Raw genomic sequence first — 19,688 nt, 5'->3', positions numbered from 1 at the left:
AGAGCCTAGGTCTTCCCCAGTAGAGCGGTTTTCACCTACATGGTATCGACGTTTTCCGCACCGTACCAGATTTCTGGTATAGGTCGGAATTGGTGCTATTTTGAGCTTTACGAGTATTTTGTAGGGGACAGGCCGGACGTAAATGTTTCGTGCTTCCGCACATACAACATCTACAAATGATTTCATGCTGTTCCACTGCTTGAAGTGCCTTTTCTCCCTCCTCAACGAGGCGTAGATCCATGAATTCCGGTCTATTAGACGGTACCAATGTGCTCGAAGAGCTTGTTCGGTAAATAGGCGGGCTAACGCGAGCAGACTTAAAGACGAACTCAGCGCGTAGCGCTATGGCAATTGCGTCTTCGAAAGTAGCTGGATGGGGTCGTAATAATTCCGAACGGTCAACGCCTTCATTGAGAAACCCCAAAAAAATTTACGATAGTTGCTTCTTGCATCGGGCCTTGAAGCATAGATGCAATGAGTGTTCTCAACTCCTGGGCATGGTCCTCTAGGGCTCGTTTACCCTGTCGAGTCGCTATGAGCCGTGATCGTATGCGTAAAGCCTAATCAGGCGGTGCAAACATGCTGGTCATTTGCTGAATTACCGAATCCCATGAGAAAAAAAAGCGTCGTCTATGGACGCTGCACGAGAGTGCCCACTCCATGGCTCTATCTTCGAGGTACAGAGATATACCGAGTTGGCATAGATGCCGCAAGGGTGATCCTGAACCTGGCCGATCGGGGAGGATTCGTACGCATGAAGGTTTCAACCCTTGCATGCAAAACCTCTGGTCCCTGAATATACTGAACTTTACATATTCAAGCCCAAATAAAGTTTTGAGCTTGTCATACGCTATGCCCTGCGCTTCTATAAGTTTTGAGACCTCTTCCATTTCAGTGAAGGCTTAGTCTTATAAAGACTCAGAGATTGACTACTAGTGCTACCAGATGTAGCGGAGCTTCTTCGCTGCTAAAGATAGAGGAAGACTTTTAGACTTCAAGATCAAAAGGAAAACTCAGCATTTTTAATTTTAATTTAAATTCAAAACCTTACCGTAGCTAATTCAAAATAGATTTCGGCCGCCAGATATATATCTGGCGGCGACTACATTTGTTACCCATAATAAATGGAATTTAAGTAATTAATTATTTTAAAATAGAATAAAAGGGTATTTACCCATAAAGTAAATGTACCACAACAACGGTTCTCCAACCGATGTGTGCCCCATTACAATAAAGGTACCACAAAACGGTTCTCCAACCAATGTGTGCCTCATTACAGAGGCAGTCAAAAACACGTCGATTTGGGCGAGCGCGCGTGAACAGGCACAACCGCGTCTCCGATTGCGCATAAAATGCAACGTCAACATTTGATGATATTCCATATGTCTAACGTTAACTCCATTTTGTTCGGTATTGAGGTTTCGACCTCCAAGCGGTACGGAACCGTACATTCGACCAGCACCATTTGTTGGACACACTGCTGAGCTTTATAGGAACGTTATTTAAGTTGTATATGGCATAAGCGGCCACTATAGTAATTTGATAAGGCCTTTCGGTGCGCGTGCTGCTCTTCGAGTAACGCCAAATAGGCAGCCTCCGCATGTGTGATTAGCTGTACTCGAAAAGGCGGGACCAAGCCAGACCCATTCTTAGACCCGGCTTTGATATTGTCGATTACCAGATCAGGAGCAAGCCTGGTATGAGCGAGCGTTAAAATTTTACGCATACGCCAACTGCTGACGCTAACCTAAATGTAGTGATAGCGTAAACGACTTTCAGTAGACAGCGAAGGCCTAAATGATACCTGCATCTTCCTACGATGTTCCGCTGTAAATATATGCTGCAGCGAGTGTACGCTCGAAATTATGCTCGACCTCTAAAATTAAAATTGCGTGGGCTAAAATTTAAGCTTCATTGTAAGGGTGGTCGATTTGGCTATTTTCGCCTCGCGAACCAGACTCAAGATTTTTATTGATCTTCCTATCTGATGAATTTTAATTAAACGATAAATGCTCAGGACTCAATTCAGGCATCAGTAAACTGCAAGCGGGCACGTCGTAATGCGGCCACGCTCTACTTATACACACACCATAGCACAGCGAGGAGGCGGTTTAACCAGCTTCTTTTGCGTGCAGTGAGGTAGTTGCGGTGGGCGCGTTAGCGACTTCACCTAACGCACTAAGTACTTTGATTAAGTGTCTTCACGGGAGCGGTAATCCGGCTCGTGCTAAATAGTTCCGCTTACCATTTTTGGTAGGTGTGTGGACTTCTTAGATGGACTTTTGGGTAATCAAACCAAAGGAAGTTGGAGGCAATAACAGGTCTGGGATGCCCTTAGATGTTCTGGGCCGCACGCATGCTACGACGGGGTGTATCGTTACATAAAATTAACACTTATAAATAGTTTATTAATATATTATCTAAAAGGTAGAGAATATTTGGAGAATATTACTTACATAGTAATGTTCAGAAATCTTATCCATAAATAGGTATAGGCCATTATATCTATTTATCCACCACGACCTGATTGGCACGTTCTGTTTGGCCATTGATCTGAGGATGGTCTGCAGTCGACATGGGGAACTCGCCACCTAGCAGCCCAAGCACTTGTCGCCAAAACCCAGACGTAAATCATTGATCCCGGTCCAATACTATGGACTCGGCCATCTCGTGTAATCGGTATACGCGATCCAGGACAAGAGAGCTGCCTACTTGCCTTTGATCGATGTCTTACATGGTGCTGAATGAACCATCTTGCTTAGACCGTTTACGAAGACGACGAGCCCCGTCCGACCCTAATGTGAAGTCTAGACTTACTGACTTCCAACAGTTGGTTGGAATCGGTAGCGGCTTCAGTGGCGCACTGCTGGACGGTGCAGGCTTTATGCTGACACTGTTCGCAAGAGCGAATATAGTTGGCCACCCATCTAAATAAGTGCGTTCACCAAAATTTCTCTGACACTCGTAAGAATGTCTTTTCACGGCCCAGATGCCCACTAGATGGCGCATCATGGAGCTCGTGAAGGGTCATCAGCTTGAGGTCTGTGTCATGAGGCACATAGATTCCCAAGGAATCACAAGGTGACAGCTGATGCCATAACAGGCCATCGATGAAGCTAAAGCGATTTACCTCAGCTTTCTCCTGCATTTTTTCGACCCCTCAGTGGTAGATGCGGACTCATGCGTCTCGCACGCTGGTTATTGCCATCGCTCTTCGGAAAGGGATTCCTCTTGCTGGGCGTCTTCGCCCCAGCAGGGGCCCAGGCATAGCAGCGCTCATATGACTGCGCTTGCCACATTTGTGACAGACAACGTCTGCATTGCCCAACTCCATGGAAGTGACACCTGTTCTCTCGGCCGACGGCTTATACCAAGCTATCGCCGAGGCACTGTTGTAAAATTTCTCCTCAACTAAGGCAATTTGGATTCCATCGTTGACGGCACCTTTCTAATAAGAGCCTGTCACGATGAGCCATGACGTATTCCGTTCATAAACTTGGGCACTTTTATGTGCTCCCCAATCGGACCTACGGTAATTGATCCCGACAGCTAGTGCATCTCCTGCACATGCTCTTGCATAGATCGCTTCGCCTGCCACGCCCCGAAAACGCGCACCTTATGCAACACCTCGTTGTTTGGTGGCTGGCACATGGCGCGAGTCTTTGTCTTATAATCGCCCATGAAGGGAACACCTTGAATACGCTATACCCGCCGAGTAAGCCCACTCTGAGGCTTTACCGCGCGGGTGCGACATGGAGTACGGCACCATCGGGCTGTCATCTTCGATTAGCTGCGACACACCGCATTGCTTTACTGCTAACAGCCGATGGATATCGTGCGCGCTGCAGTTCCATCGAACTTGGGCGGGTCCATCCGAATAAGCCTCGGCTGAGAGCGGAGAGCATCTTAACAGTCCTGTTGAAAGCCTCGCTTCGAGCCTGCTCTCGCCTTAGCTCATCCTGAGTCTGTGTGACAGACTCCGCCGTAGCATGGCTTTGTGCCTCGGACGCGACCCTTCGCTGTCCGAGCATGAGTGCGTCAAACTGCTCCAACTGAGTAACATGTTGCTCAGGAGACTACCCAAGACCCTGGCCATGGCTTGTTCCCTAAGTCCCTGCGCCGTCTGCTCAGCCAACTCCCGATGATGTTCGGAGGTGGGGGGAAATGAGTCCAATCGATATTGAGGCTCATCCTCACGTACACGCTCAAAGATGCGGGTCGTGGGAAGGATTTCAAGTTCCACCAAGTGTAGACGGGCGCTACTTAAAGCTGCCACGTACTACGCACGCACACACCTTCGACGATTTACCGCCTTCTCTCACGTGCAGTGAGGTTTGTGGTGGGCGCCTTAGCGACCTCACCCAACTCACGAAGTACACTGATAAAAGTGTCGTCACGGGAGCGGTAATCCGGCTCCTCGTGCAAACTTATCAAGTATATTGTAAGTTTAAGACTGATTTATATTTAATCGCATTAAATATAAATTTCTGTTATTACCTAGCATAAATGCCGTCTTTGTAGATAGACTAATATGTGCTGCGAGCGTATCGTTTTTGGGTATTTCGCATAGCGGATGACGCTAGGATGTACCAATGTGCATCACATACATAAGGGTGGGTCACATATATATGAAGCACACTTAAGTGGTAGGTTTTTTTTTTATTACTTCAATTAAGTACCTAGGAATTTAAGTTGAATATAACAATTCCAACGTAAATACTTCTTTATTATTTTCTCTTACAGAAATAATATTCATGTTTTAACGGTACACCCCGTTCCATTTCGTGCTAAACTGACGGCCCCGGGTCACTCGATGTTATGTAAGAGCTAATTCCTGTCTAGGACAGCGACTCAAAGAAGTAATTCACTATTCTTTCCAATCCTGGGTGCAGGTCCTAGTGCCGTGTCATCTTTTGTGCATTTGGGCATGTAAGTTCAGTGCTTAACAATTAATTCATTGTAAATGCCCACATAACGCGATAATCTTTTATCGATAAAGTCATCCAAGAATCTTTACTCGCTCTGTTGATTACAAGCTTCCGCAGTGAATCTCGTAACGTCCAAGGAGCTTTGAGCAATGACGTTCTCGAGACGCTTTTCAATATCGACGGTATGAAGCAAAATTCGCTGCATTAGAATCGCCGAGTCGCCATCTAATCCAGGAATCAGTGCCTGTAGATTCCGTTCGCCTTGCCACAATTGAATAACTCCCGCTTTCAGTGAATACCCTTGAGCATCGAGGTCATCGAGACCTGATCCGTGTTCAAAATGAGTTTTAATAGCTTGCTGTTGCTTGTCGTCGTCGTCAAGATATGGCACGACAGCAATAAGCTGCAACGTGTCGTCTAACTCATTCAGAACCTTTTCAATCGAATGATCTTCTGGTGCTTTACGATCCACGGGATTATAAGCCGGAGCTGAAGAATGCCGTTCTTCGCGCTTGGCCTCGTGACGGTCGTTCTCATGCGTTTCATCTTCCTTTTCAAAGCCTAAATTTGGATTCTCTACTGCGTGTTTACCTACACTTTTGCCCCAGCTTCCTTTGTCCCATTGAAAGACCTCAGGGAGCCCACAGTTGCTGAAAAATTGACCCAATGCCTCCTCTACCAACGTATTACATGCACCTCCCGTCGTGCGTAGTTGCAACTCGACTTCTTTAAATTCACCCTCGATAGGTGTTTTTAAAAAAAATGGAAGTTTTAAGGTCTTGGCTGGGGGAAATTGATTGTGTTTCTCAATGGCGTCCAGGATGCCCAAGAGCTCTTTGTACGATTCCTCATTTGCGCGCTGCTGCGTTGGATACTGTCCAAAGAGATCCGGATGCGTACGCAAATAGAGCTTGCGCAACGTTTCTTTAAGAATTGGCACCTTGACTCCTTTTTGGCTCTTGTTGACGCGTAATTTCTTCCGACGGAGCGTGCGTTCGCTGACTTTTGTTCGTACAAAACTAATGCTGCTGGTTCGGGTTGATAGGAATGGAGGGTCGATAGAGCAAGGCACGCGGTGCTTATGCATTTGTTGCCAGGGAATTGCTGTGCTTAAGCGTGTAGACGCGTGCATTTGGAAGCGAGAAACGATAAGCGTCTGACGAGCTAGTGCGACGAAGCCCATTACCACCGCTTTTCAGAGCCCTGAAGGCAAGAATGAATAAAATTATTTATCACTTTTTTTGAGAGCAAAATATGCGTTTTTCGTAATGAGCACAAATTCGGGTCATGCCTGAAATTACATGTTGCCCATTTTCTTGTGCATTTTACGGCGAGGTATTCTTACAATCGTTCTTTATTTCTAACATAAGATAAGGAGAATTTATCAATGGTGCAAGTATACGTACATCATTTATACGGGACTTAGACGTCTTGATTGCCTGTGTCGAATCAAAAGTTAAGAGCAAAAGCAAAGCACGCGGGCTCGACCAAGATCTCCGCAATACCTTGATGGTGTCGAGATGACTTCTTTTTTAACGGACAATCTCAAATGACCTGATTGTCTTCTTGCAACTCATCTTTGTCATCGGGATCAACTCCACCATTCGAGAGCATCTCACGCACTTTTCTCTCAATATTAAGCGTGTGGAGCAGGATACGCTGCAGAATCTGGGCCGAATCGGTATCCAATCCCTCAACAATCTTTGTAAGGTCGCGCTCACCCTTCCAAATCTTATGCGTCCCAGCTTTAATATTATACCCACGTTCATCAATCTCATCAAGACCACTGCCACTCTCAAAGTGTTGGCGCACTTCCCCATACTCCTCTTCATCCATCAGTGGCACAGCAGCAATAATTTCAAAAACTTCATTGAGCTCTTTCAGCAAGTTTTCAATCGAAGCATCTTCAATTGTCATTTCACTGTCGTCAAATGCTAGCGTAGGTTCAATTTCGTTCTCTTCTGGCAGGACCACACGCTCGCTCACCTTTGTTCGCAAAAAGCCTACTCGAGTCGATAGGATCGGAGACTCCATCGCACAGGGCAAGCGCTGCCACTTCGTTCGCTGCAAGAATTGCTCATTAGCTACAAGAGGACAAACGCGCATACGGGAATAGAGGAATCGAGAAGTGGCGCGTGCCTGACGAGCTACCGACATGAAGGCCATGACGCAAGGCGAAGAGTGTTGTTTTTATTGGTTTTGAGTCATTTCTTGTACAGCGTGATATTAGGTACGTAGTCCATTATTGCTTCAAAACTTTTTTTATTTTCAAGCTGACAAGCAATAGTAGCCGAAGATGCTTTTTTAGCCGCTTAATACTCCATAATAGCTCAAATTTAAAATTTAAAATAGTTTCTTACATCCTTGACAACCTCAAAATGGAAACTGCAAAAAAAAAGTAGCGTAAATAATACTGTACATACAGTACATCGTCTGATACAACCGTTTGCTCTTGAGGTCACGGGAGAGCTGTAACATGAGTTATTTAAATAGTGTCGGAAAACCTAAAGTGACCTCAGGCAATTTGCATACAAGGCCAATGCAAGTCTTTAACGCTACCAGTAGCTAGAAAGCCTGTTGCATGTGACAGAAAAACACGATCTAGAATATTTTCGTGCCTTACATAATAGCACTCCTCTGAATTATGCAATGCGGAGACCTCCAACACATTCATGAGCGCACATTGCAATGAAGTTCAGTCGCAAATAATAAACTGTTTTTGGGAATATGCGTCCAATATTGCGCAAAAGTTTGTTTCGCGAGGAACATGAAAGTTTGCAGCGATTGATCGAAGAGCATTTTTTTATTTGGTGATGAGCAAGCTAAGTGACTCCTACACGGCCCCGAAGACTTCGCAAAAAAAATTGCGTCTTAATACGGCAATGTGAAGAATGCGTCTTTTTACATGACAGGACGTCGACGCTGGCATACCTCTAAATCGTTAAGTTGCTTGCTAATCACTTTTGAGTACCGCGAGTTTTTACGTGTTTGTATAGAAGTCGGATGAAAACCTATTTGCGCTTAAAATATTAGAGGAAGGCACCTTGAATTCTCTTGGTAGAACCACCTTTTGCCATCACGGCCGGTCGGCTGCTTTTGTTTTGATACGGAAAACAGCCTGCATTTTCGTGGCTTATTGCAGTTAGGACGTCGACAGCTTGATTTAAACCTCGCATTAGCTTGAACGATATTGTGCTTTCCCTTGAAATTAATTAGCTATTTCTTACATCGCAGTGTTCTAGCCATTAATTTTTAGCATCACATTCCAGAATCTTAAGTTGTAATCGCGATAACTTTTTTTCTGTTTGAAAGTAATCGTTAAAAGGTATAACAACTCCCGCCAAACAAAATAATTGAAAATTGCTGCTGCAGTGCGAGGGAGCACCAGCGCAGACTACTCGTATAATTGTATACTCTAATAATAATCTAAAAGATTTGCATATCCATTCCAACGAAAGAAGACCTTCACGATTACAGTCTGTCAGAAAAAAATTAAAATCCGCCCGTGTCTAGCATTTTAAATACTGAAAATTCGGGATCTAATTACGCACCTTGTGATAGTCAAACCCAATAAGAGCTCTGCAGACCTAATTGGCCTGGCGTCGAATGAATAAGAAGTATCTCTGACATTTATTTTGTCTAGCTTGGTCCCGACGAACAAAAAAAAAAATAGTGCGTTTGATACACGCTGAATGATAGCTTTTAGATTTTTTTAATTATCTGAAACTTACTCAATTCAGCAAAAACTTGGACAAGACAAACGTAATTTAAACACTCAATTTAATCATGCTTGGTACCAGTGGTCGTGGCAAAACGCCTCTTTAGTCTTGGGAGCACAAGGCCACCTACGATAGCAACCACTATAAGCTGCATCGTCGTGGCGCTATCAATAATGTCTCCACGCGATCGTAGCTCGCGCAGAATAAGCCCAGCTTTGCAGCTCAGGAAATTGTACGGAACGAGCCCAAATAGCGGGCCTAACGTAAATTGGCCTAGCGGAATGGCCAAGTGGGGCGACGCCATGTTAATAAACCAATTGGGGGTGAATGGAAATACGCGCAGGAATATCATATTCAGCGCCATTTCGTCGCGATGTGCGTCCAATATACTTCTTAAGCGATCGAGTTTTTGCGGAAAAAAGTGCGTGACGACGCGGTAGCCAAAACGCCGCGAAAGGAGAAACATAAAGACCGATCCCAGTGTGTTGTTAGCCAAGCACAGAGGAAATCCCAGCGTCATCCCAAACAACGCGCCGCCCAATAGATTGAAAAATACGGTGCCCGGAATCGCAAATGTTTGCAGGTATAGATAGCAGCCCATGTGTGCGAGCAAAAGTGAACCTCGTTGGCGCTCGGAGAAGCTCTGAAGGGTCTTGCCTAGCTCTTGAGCTGCCTCGAGCGTTGTAGGCAGTCGAAGCGCGAGCCACTCGGTGTCTGTGAGCGTCGAGATTACCAGCGAGTGCAACATCACGCCTAATAGCGCCGTGGTGACTATGAAAACGACGCCCACGAGCTGAAGATCACGGCGCCAGTCCGACATCGTTGCTAAACTTTGTCGACTGCTGCGGATCCTGTTCAAGAAAGTGTTCGGAAGAACGGGGGGTAGGTTATTTTTTGGAAATTTTTATTTTGTTATTTGAATGGATTTTATTGCCAGATCGTTATTAATTAAAAAAAAGAATGCCAGTTAGCAAACAGTTTAACTAAGTAAAATTTTAGGAAAACATGATCCTTTGGCTGATGTATATTTGGTAAGGCTGTAGAGATAGAGTGCGGCAACCGATTCTAGTTTACAGATGGACAAAGGTCTAAGTCCTTCATACTAGCCATAGAAGGATATGAATATTAAAAATAACGACGACAAGAAACAGTCTCTAATTTGCTCTACACTGTTTAGTAAGTATACTTCGTTACGACGTAGTGCTAGCTAAGTAAAATAAACAGGTGTTCCTTGTACCGCACACTATCTCCGTCCCAGCGCGAGATTGTCAGGACCATTCAACTCGCTGAGCCCATGACCACTCATTTCGATTTATCTTTTATACCATTCCTTTTCTATTGATTCAAATTACATATGCGCCATAATAAAAACAAGTAAAAAGGTTGGCGCAATAAGGAGAGATGATACTTAGTAATAATTAGATTTAGGATAGGCGATCCTTAGAGGATGAGCCAAAAGTATCGGCTAGTAAAGCAAAAAAAATAATTCAGTCGTAATTTACCCTCATTCCTCACAAGTGGTACCACTTGTTGGTCTTCCGCTCGCTTCTTCGCCGTCCGCTCGCTTCTTCGCCGTCCGCTCGCTTCTTCGCCGTCCGCTCGCTTCTTCGCCGTCTACTCGCTTCTTCGCCGTCTGCTCGCTTCTTCGCCGTCCGCTCGCTTCTTTGCCGTCCGTTCGCGCTTCGCTGGATTGCACTGCGTTGGATTGCCCAGCACTACTTGTAGCGTAAGGGATTCCACTCGCAGCCAGTAACGTACTGCTTGTAGCGTGGGAATTTCCGCTCGCAGTCAACTGCTCCATTCCTTTGGAAGCGCTGCGTAGCAGTTTTGATTGTGTGGCTTCAGTATCCACTGTAACTCTAAGCGTCTGCCTGACAGATATAGTCGCTTAGTCTGTGTGAGGTTGGGACCGGCTTAACACGGTGAAACAGTTAATCCATCTGGAATAAGATTGAATCTCTTACCCATTACGCTTAATGGCTAAAGAAAGTCGTTGAGATTTATGAGCAAAAAGCTAAAAGCTAATAATCAGATTCCATACTACTGTAGTAAGGCTTTCCTCTTTGAGTACGGTGAAAAGTCTGCAAAGACTGCGAACGATTTGCCTGCGTCATTACAAAAGACCCGACGCATTACAAAAGGCCCGACGCATTGCAAAGATCTTAGCAAAGCAACTCACCAAGGAGAAAGGATGCCTGCCCAAGCAAGAGTCCACCTTATCAGCTCCGTTACACGAGGTATACGCGCTTTTAGAAGAAGCCGAGCGCACCATTTTTAAGGATCTTCGGTTCAACTTAAGAGCCTAGTCTTTTTATAGTTCCGAACACATTCTTCTTCCATTATGGGCAACCCTCAAACGCCGAGCTAATGCAGCAAATGATGCACATGCTACAGCAACAACAAGAGTTAATCAAAACATTCGCTAATTCCTAAAAGATAGGTGGGCTTAAGGTGGACGGGCTAAGGATGCCGACGTAAAGCGGAAAAAGCGAAGAGTCGGTTCGCCTTTATTACGCGCAAGTACAGCAATATTTTATTGCGCACGGTAAGAAGTGGAAAGAGGACGCAAAGGCTCCTCAAGTACTTGCCGTACTAGGAAGCTCATTGCGAGGACCAGCAGCACAATGGCTCTTGCTGCATCAAAAAAGAAATTCACTCAGCCGATGAGTTTTCTCTAGCAGTGAAAAAAAAACAATTCGTCTTTGCGGATCTGCAACAACGTCTTCGAGACGATCTGCATCGGCTGAGACAAGCCAATTGCAAAGGCTTAACGGACTACATTGCGAAATCTCGACACATTATTTCGCAAGTTGAGGACATGACTCGAGTTGACATTTCATCTATTTTCAACGAGGGTTTAAAGCAAGAACTCAAGAAGAAGTTCAATATCGACGGGGAAACGCACTGTAGGATGCTATTACTGTGGCGCTCGATTTTGAACGCACACATTCGGGTGTTTATCATCACCACAACGCTACAAAACCTCGTCCTGGTCCACAAAATGTGGCCAGAGAATTAAACAAGAAGCCAGAGCCGATGGAAATCGGCAATGCTCGGCCATTTAATAGGTCTTCTTGCGTCCATAATCGACGTCGAAATAAACGAAAGTGTGCATACTGCAAAATACTGGGGCACACGATTCAGCAGTGTTACAAGCGCAGGAACCAGCAAAATAATCGCGGCAACGGATATCGTCGCGATCGTGCGAACGCCAACTATTTCGTGAATGAGTCAGTTAAAGAAGAAACCATCGCGACTGCGTCAAACGAAGCTATCACCACACTATGTGAAGCTGACTTTGCTTCCTTCACGGGAAAAGATTTGATCATCTAAAAGGGTCATCTTGACGATCGTGCTGTCAATATGATACTCGATTCTGGCGCCACATGCAATGGGGTGAAGCCGAGTTTGCTGCAATGCGTCATGTCCTGAAATGGCTTTCAAGTCACTCGTTTCGAAGGCACTAATAACACCAAAAATAAGTGAAGAAAGGAGTCGCCAATAGCCCATTTGATGATAATCGAATTTCTGACGTTCCGGTCATTGAGTGGCCAATGAGCAATTGCCATGATGTAATTCCGGGTAAGCCCTGGTGTGCTGCGCACGAGCCAATCATTAATTGACGTACTCATCAAGTTTCGTTCAAAAGTGGTGACATACCATATGATGAGGTTGTGAATCGGTCATTATTCCTCTGCTGACTTCTTAAGGAAATTGAAGACATCACAATTTGAAGAAGTCTATCGTGTCAAAATTTATCAAGAGTCGGAATTTACAAAACCTCGTGAAAACGATTGAAGGCTTTACTCGATTCCTATAAAGATGTATTCCCAGAAAAGTTACCGAATTCATTGCCTCCTCATCGGTCGGTGGAGTTTGGTATCAATATACAGCCCGGTGTGCAACCGAGTAATCGTTCGCCATTTCGACTTTCACAAGCTGAACAAAAGGCTTTACAGAAGTTCGTCGATGAGAACCTTTCATGCGGATAGATCGAGCTTTCAGACTCGCTTTGGGTATCAAACATCTTCGGCATTCCTTAAAATGACCCAACGATCGGTACGAGGTGTATCTCGTTCGGAATGGATTCGATCCGGAAACGCGAACATTTTGCTCAGTTGGGTGATTGGCTTTCGTTACGTCAACTCAACGTCAGTCGTCCCTAAAATACCTTTGCCGCGAATCGATAAATTATTCGATAAGATGTATGGTATGAGCTACTTCACAGTCATTGACTTAGCTCAAGGGTACCATCAGAGGCATATTCATCCGGATAGCAAAACGTACACTGCGTTTCGTAAATCAAATGAGACATATCAGTGGTGCGTTGCGCCGATGGGCCTTGCTGGAATGCCTCGCATTTCGTCGCGCTTGATGCGTGTTCTTTTTGAAAAGTTCTCATTCGTTGTTGTATATTTGGATGGTACATGCATCTTTTCCGTCTCAAAAAAAGGTACTTCTGAAAATTCTAAATTATCTGAACATTCATAACCCTGACACCATTGGCTATTAATTACTTTTAATGTAATACTGGGGTCAATTATTTCATGCTATCGTGTTCGACGTCTTACGCAAGTGAATACTCTTCGCTCACATTGGTAAGTGCAAGTTCGCGCGTCAAGAGGTCAGCTTTTTGGGGCACGCTGTTTCTGGTGACGGATTATTTATCGAAAACAAAGGCGGAAGCAATCGCGAAGTGGCCTTCACTTACCTCTGTAAAGGAATCGCAAAGTTTTCTTGGTCTTGCTTGTTATTATCGCCGCTTTATTCATCAGTTTGCGCAAATAGTTCTGCCGTTGAGCCATCTCGTTAGGAAAGATTTTTCATGGGTCTTGAATGCAGAACAAGAGGATTTGCTCGTAAGGCTGAAGTCTGCCTTACAAGCTGCACCTGTGCTGACTTTGCCTAACTCTTCACGCCCGTTTGTTCTCACTACGGATGCATCGGGGTCGTGCATTGGTGGCGACTTATCGCAATTTATCAATAGACATGACCATCCAGTAGCGTTTTACTCAAAGAAACTTGGAATCCGTGAGATTAGTTGGCCTGCTCGTGAGAAGGATCTATTTGCAATAAAAGAGGGGTTAGAAAAATGGGCAATAGCGCCTGCTCTTGGCTTCTTCATCATCCGTCAGTCTCGCCGAAGTTGGCTCGATACTTGACCACCTTCGCTCAATACGCGTTTACTATACACCACATTAATGGTGCTTTAAACGTTGTAGCTGATGCGCTTTCGCGCCGGCCTGATGATTCTGTCGTGGACAATATCCGCTTTCATAAGTGCGATTTTCTAGTTGCCAACAACGAGGTACACGTTTACTTTGTTCGCCCTCGGTGCCAACTCTGCCCCGGGAGGAAGCTGAGACTCTGCAAGTTGCTGCCTTAATGACAGTGTCGTATGGCGAGTTGTCAACAGAAGTTCGTAAGCTACTTCAATAAGGCTTTGCCAGAATTGCCTAAAGAAGCATGGAAAAGCTCCGAAACAAGTTTATTGATTGTGAAGCAAGAGAAATTGTTGTTTTTGCGCACATTAAACGTCTTTGCGTGCTCAACAACAACCGCTTGCGAACGAATGTAATATCGAAATATGATAATTCGGCAATAGCTGCTCTGCCGGGCAATCGCAGAACATTCTTGCGAGTTGCTCAGTGGTATTACCGGAAATCGTTGCAGAGAAACGTCAAGGAATATGTCAAAACTTGGGAAACCTGCGCACGTCGGAAACATGATAATTAACAAAAAAACAACGTATTACTTATGCCAATTCCAATACCGGATGCTTGCTGGCAAGTGGTATCAATGGACTTTATAAGAGGGCTTCCTGTTTCCAATGGATTTGCCATCCTAACTGTTGTCGATAAGTTTTCCAAACGCACGAAGTATGCAGCAGTGCACGATAAGGACGATGCATGCACCACAGCAAAAGTATTTTTTGATGCTGTCATTCGACACCATGGTATTCCCGCAGTTAATATCAGTGACCGAGATAGCAAGTTCACGTCCATGTTTTCGAAGTCATTGATGACGATCATCGGTGTTCGTCTAAGTATTACAACCGCTTATCGGGCTTAAGCCGATGGACAGACCGAGCGCCAGAACCTTGTGGTAGAAGACGCACTCAATCGCATAGCATCTTACCATGGCACTGACAGGACCGAACACTTGGGAAGCATAGAGTATGCGTCTATACTGGTTCGTGCATCTACTGGATACTCTTCCTTTGAAATAGATACGGGAAGAAGGGAACGCTCTGCATGGCAAAAGTCACTGGGCTGGACTAGTCAACCAAAGGATATTGACGTTTACGCAAAAGAGTTTATCGAAGTACGAGCAAATATCATCGATCAGGCTCGCAGAAATCTGTTGATAGCACAAGCTTCGCAAAAGCAATATTACGATCAAAAGCGCCGAATAAATCAGGTCGAATTCAAAGTTGGAGATCTACTTATACTTGATACTCGCAAAATATCGTTTAAACACGCTGCGAAAAATATGGGACACCAAGAGCCAAGATTGCGGCAAGAAAGGTGGAACCATTCGAAACTATCAAAATGTTTAATTCTAATGTGGCAAGCTTGAGTTACCACAAACTATGAATAGGATTATTCCAACCTTTAATGTTGATGTTCTATCAAGTATGAACCGACACCGGAAAGGTTTCGAAGTCGCCCGATACCGAAAGCATCACAATTCGTGGATAATGGCACAGCGGATCATTTTCAAGTTATTGAACGTCTGTTGAAGAAAGCCAACTCAATCGCTAACCATACTGGCTCGTACAATGGCATGGCGAAACTAAGGAAGAAGCAAGCTAAGAAAAAGAGAAAAATATTCGCCATGTCTCCCACTGGAAGGACCTCGTCGCCGACTTCAATCAGCGTCAACGAGAGATCAAATCGGGGAGGATGTCAGGACCAGTTAACTCGCTAAGCCCTTGGCCACTCATTTCGATTCATCTATTGAACCATTCATTTTCTTTAATTCAAATTTACATATGCGCCATAATTAAAACAAGTATAAGGTTTGCGCAATTAGGAGATATGATACTTCGTAAGAATTAGATTTAGGATAGGCGATACCTTAAGGAGTGAACCAAAAGTATCGGTTAGTAAAACTAAATTAATTCAGTCGTAATTTACCCCCATTCCACACAAGAGGTCCCGGCGCCATTCCGATAACGTTGTAAACATTGTCGACTGCTGCGGGTCCATTTTAAGAAAGTGATCGGAAGAACGTAGGGTAGTTATGTTTTGAATATTTTATATAGTTATTTAAATTGAATTTTATTGCCAGGTCGTTATTAAAATTAAGAAAGAATGCCAGTTGGTATACAATTTAACTAAGTAAAATTTTAGGGAAGTATGATCCTTTGGCTGATGTATATTTGGTAAGGCTGTAAAGATCGAGTGCGGCAACCGATTCTAGTTTACATTTGGATAAAGGTCTACGTGGCTCGGAGCCTACCGCCATAATAGCCATAGAAGGATATCAATATTAAAAATAATGACGACAAGAAACAGTTTCTTATTGCTCTACATTGTTTAGTAAGTATACTTAGTTACGACGTAGAGCTAGCTAAGTAAAATAAACAGGTGTTCCTTGTGCTGCACACTATCTCCGTTCCAGCGCGAGATTCATTTGCGACGTTTGAGGTAATTCCCCCCGATTAAAATACACTTATTATGAGTACTGCGTAAGATGCATGGTAAGTTGTTCCTGAGCGAATCCGTCACATGTTTACGCAGGGCATCCCAGTGAAAAGCGCTCAGTTAGAGGCATGTCGATGAGAATGCTCTTGATTAAAGCCTACACTAAGATCAACGTGCCGGCTCAGGCTGATTTACTGATGCCTGAATTGAATCCTATCATCGGTTTAATTAAATTCGTCGGATAGGAAGATCAATGAAAATCTTCGCATCTGGTTCGCGAGGCGAAAATGACCAAATCGACCACCCTTACAATGAAGCTTCAATTTTAGCCCACGCAATCTTCATTTTAGAGGTCGAGCAAAATCTCGAGCATACACTCGCTGCAGCATATTTTTATAGCGGAACATCGTAGGAAGATGCAGGTATCATGTAGGCCTTCGCTGTCTACTGATAGTCGTTCACACTATCGCTACATTTAGGTAAGCGTCAGCTGTTGGCGTATGCATAAAAATTTACGCTCGCTCATACCAAGCTTGCTCCTGATCTGGTAATCGACAATATCAAAGCCGAGTCTAAGAATGTGCCCGGCTTGGTCCCGCTATTTCGAGTACAGCTAATTATACATGCGGAGGCTGCCTATTTGGCGTTGCTAAAAGAGAACGCGCACCGAAAGGCCTTATGCCATTAGTATATTGGCCGCCTATGTCATAACAATTTAAAAAACGTGCCTAGAGTGTAACGGGCTAAAGTTGCCCGAATGTAACACAGTTCCCGTTAAGTACACTTGGTGTACTTAAGGGGATGGTCAATTACTAAATTATAGTAACTAGACCCAGCACTCGGGTGTGGTGCACATTTGTGACCAACCCTTGTGTATGTGATGCACATCGGTGCATTCACATTACGAGGGATGACGCCTAGCGTCATCCGTTACGCGAGGTATCTAGAAAGATACGCTCGCAATACATATTGTTATCTATAGAGATGACATTTCGATTGGTAAAAATAGGTACTTGTATTTAATATGATTAAAAATATAAACCAGTCTGAAAACTACATCCTGCTTGGTAAGTGCGCACGAGGAGCCGGATTACCGCTCCCGTGACGACAGTTAACCGGAGTACTTAGTGCGTTGGGTGAGGTCGCTTGCGCGCCCACACAACTACCTCACTGCGCGCAAGAGAAGCTGGTTAAACCGCTTCCTCGCTGTGCTAGGGTGTGTGTCTAAGTAGAGCGTGGCCGCATTACGACGTGCCCGCCTACATATAGAGCTCAGCAATGTGTCCAACAAATGGTGCTGGTCGAATGTAAGGCTCCGTATCGCTTGGAGGTCGAAACCTCAATACCGAACAAAATGGTGTTAATGTTAGACATAAGGAATACCAACAAATGTTGACGTTGCATTTCATGCGCAATCAGGGACGCGGTTGTGCCTGTCTACGCGCGCTCGCCCAAATGGACGTGTTTTTGACTGCCTCTGTAATGAGGCACACATTGGTTGGAAAGCCGTTGTTGTGGTACATTTACTATGTGGGTAAAATACCCTTTATTTTACTTTAAAATAGTTGATTATCAAAATCCCATTGTATTATGGGTAACAAATGTGGTCGCCGCCAGATCTTTATCTGGCGACCAAAATTTATCTTAAAATTAGGTACGGTAAGGTCTAAAGATTTAATTAATTAAAAAAGTTGAGTTCCCCTTTTGTTCTTAAAGCGTCTAGTGTCTTTTTAAGGCTTGCGCATTGATCTGTGACAGATAGAAGCCTTTCTGAGATACATTGGTTCTACGAACCCCTGAACCCTTGAACTAGGATTCATTAAGCTCTAATAGCTTGTACGAATTCCTAAGTTGTTAAACCCAATAGTTCTATTGAACGAAGAGGCTCTCTGAGGCTAAAATTCTTTCTCTGACTTAAGGGACGAGGTAGCTCCGCTACACTCGGTAGCACTCGTAGTCAATCTACGCCTGAGTCTTTACAAAACTAATCCATCACGAAAATGGAAGAGGTTCCAGAGTTGTCAGAAGCGCAACGCGCCGCTTATGACAAGCCTAAAACCTTATTCGAGCTTGAACGCGTGGAATTTATTATTTCCCAGGAACCAGAGGTCCTAAATGCAAGGCTTGAAGCCTTCATGCGGAACGAAACCTCCCTGGTCGGTCAGGTAGGACCACTTTGCGGCTTCTATGCCAACTCGGTATATCTCTGTACCTGACTCAGAGCCGAGGGCTCGCCCTCTAAATGTAAATGTGAAGACATTTGAGGGAAAAGAGGGAGAAAATCTCCCTTTTTGGATTGAGCAGATGGAAATGTCCATTGATTCCGCCTTGTTCTTAACAGAACGGCAAAAGGTGGCTATGGTTATTTCCAAACTTGGAGGTAGAGCGGGCACTATCGTGCAGCACGTCCATAAATGACGCTTTTCCCTCATGGGATTCGCTGAAACAGCAAATGACCAGCATGTTTGCACCGCCTGATCAGGCTTTTCGCATGCGAGCACGGCTCCTAGCGACTCGACAGGGTAAAAGAACCCTAGGAGACTTTGTCCAGGAGTTGAGATTTCTCATTGCATCTACGCATCAAGACCCGGTGCAAGAAGCAATTGTAGGAACCATCTTTATGGGGGGTCTCAATGAAGGCGCGTTGCCCGGACGGAATTAATCCGATCTCATCCTGCTACTTATGAAGAGGCAGTTGCCATAGCGCTACGCACCGAGTTCGACTTTAAGTCTGCTCGCGTTAGCACGCCTATTTACCAAACAAGCTCTTCGAGCACATGGGTACCATCTAATAGACCGGAACCCATGGATCTAAGCCTTGTTGAGGAAGGAGAAGAGGCACTTCAAGCTGTGGAACAGCATGAAATCATTAGATGTTTTATGTGCGGAAGCAAGAAAAATTTACGTCTGGCCTGTCCCCAACTAAATACTCGTTAAGCTCGAACGAGCACCAATTCCGACATATACCAGAAATCTGGTACGGTGCGAAAAACGTCGGTACCCAGTAACCGGGGAAGACCTAGGCTCTATTAAAACTCTCGGAGGTGAGAGTAGACATGACCTAACCCCAATTAGCTCTTTGCGTAATGGCACGGGACGTGAGTACAAGCCTGGCTTGTTAGTCGCTCAAGCGACTGTGAATGGACTTTGATAAGCCATGGTCAGTTTTAATTTGCTCAGGAGCGTCTTGCAATTATGCTCGACGTCTTTGATTGTAAGAAGTCAACAATACGTTTAGGACTTAAAGCGCATGAAAGTAATTCAATCACTGTTCGCGTAGCGACTGGGGCTCGTGTCACTCTTCCTAGAGTTCCTTTGAACTTACGCATAAAGTTTCTTGGCTTTGACAGTATGCAACGTGGTCTCGTCCTTGATTGGATTCGAGATATGAT

At 44.7% G+C, this 19,688-nt stretch overlaps 3 protein-coding genes across 3 annotated transcripts; all 3 read right to left on the bottom strand.

The window, feature by feature from the left end:
* Nucleotides 1–5,013: 5,013 nt before the first annotated feature.
* Nucleotides 5,014–6,111, bottom strand: CCR75_001786 (uncharacterized protein; the record flags this gene model as incomplete). The annotated part of the gene is made up of 1 exon (XM_067959887.1): nucleotides 5,014–6,111. One exon carries the CDS (start codon nucleotides 6,109–6,111, stop codon nucleotides 5,014–5,016), a length of 1,098 nt encoding a protein of 365 aa, XP_067821084.1.
* A 362-nt stretch (nucleotides 6,112–6,473) lies between these two features.
* Nucleotides 6,474–7,094, bottom strand: CCR75_001785 (uncharacterized protein; the record flags this gene model as incomplete). Its single annotated transcript, XM_067959886.1, has 1 exon — nucleotides 6,474–7,094. One exon carries the CDS (start codon nucleotides 7,092–7,094, stop codon nucleotides 6,474–6,476), a length of 621 nt encoding a protein of 206 aa, XP_067821230.1.
* A 1,614-nt stretch (nucleotides 7,095–8,708) lies between these two features.
* CCR75_001784 (uncharacterized protein) lies at nucleotides 8,709–9,467 on the bottom strand (the record flags this gene model as incomplete). The annotated part of the gene is made up of 1 exon (XM_067959885.1): nucleotides 8,709–9,467. One exon carries the CDS (start codon nucleotides 9,465–9,467, stop codon nucleotides 8,709–8,711), a length of 759 nt encoding a protein of 252 aa, XP_067821085.1.
* Between the last annotated feature and the right edge of the window lie 10,221 nt (nucleotides 9,468–19,688).

The sequence above is a fragment of the Bremia lactucae genome, linkage group LG5 (genome assembly GCF_004359215.1).
Source record: "Bremia lactucae strain SF5 linkage group LG5, whole genome shotgun sequence".
Taxonomy (NCBI): domain Eukaryota; phylum Oomycota; class Peronosporomycetes; order Peronosporales; family Peronosporaceae; genus Bremia; species Bremia lactucae.
This window is presented reverse-complemented; position numbering and strand designations above follow the sequence as displayed.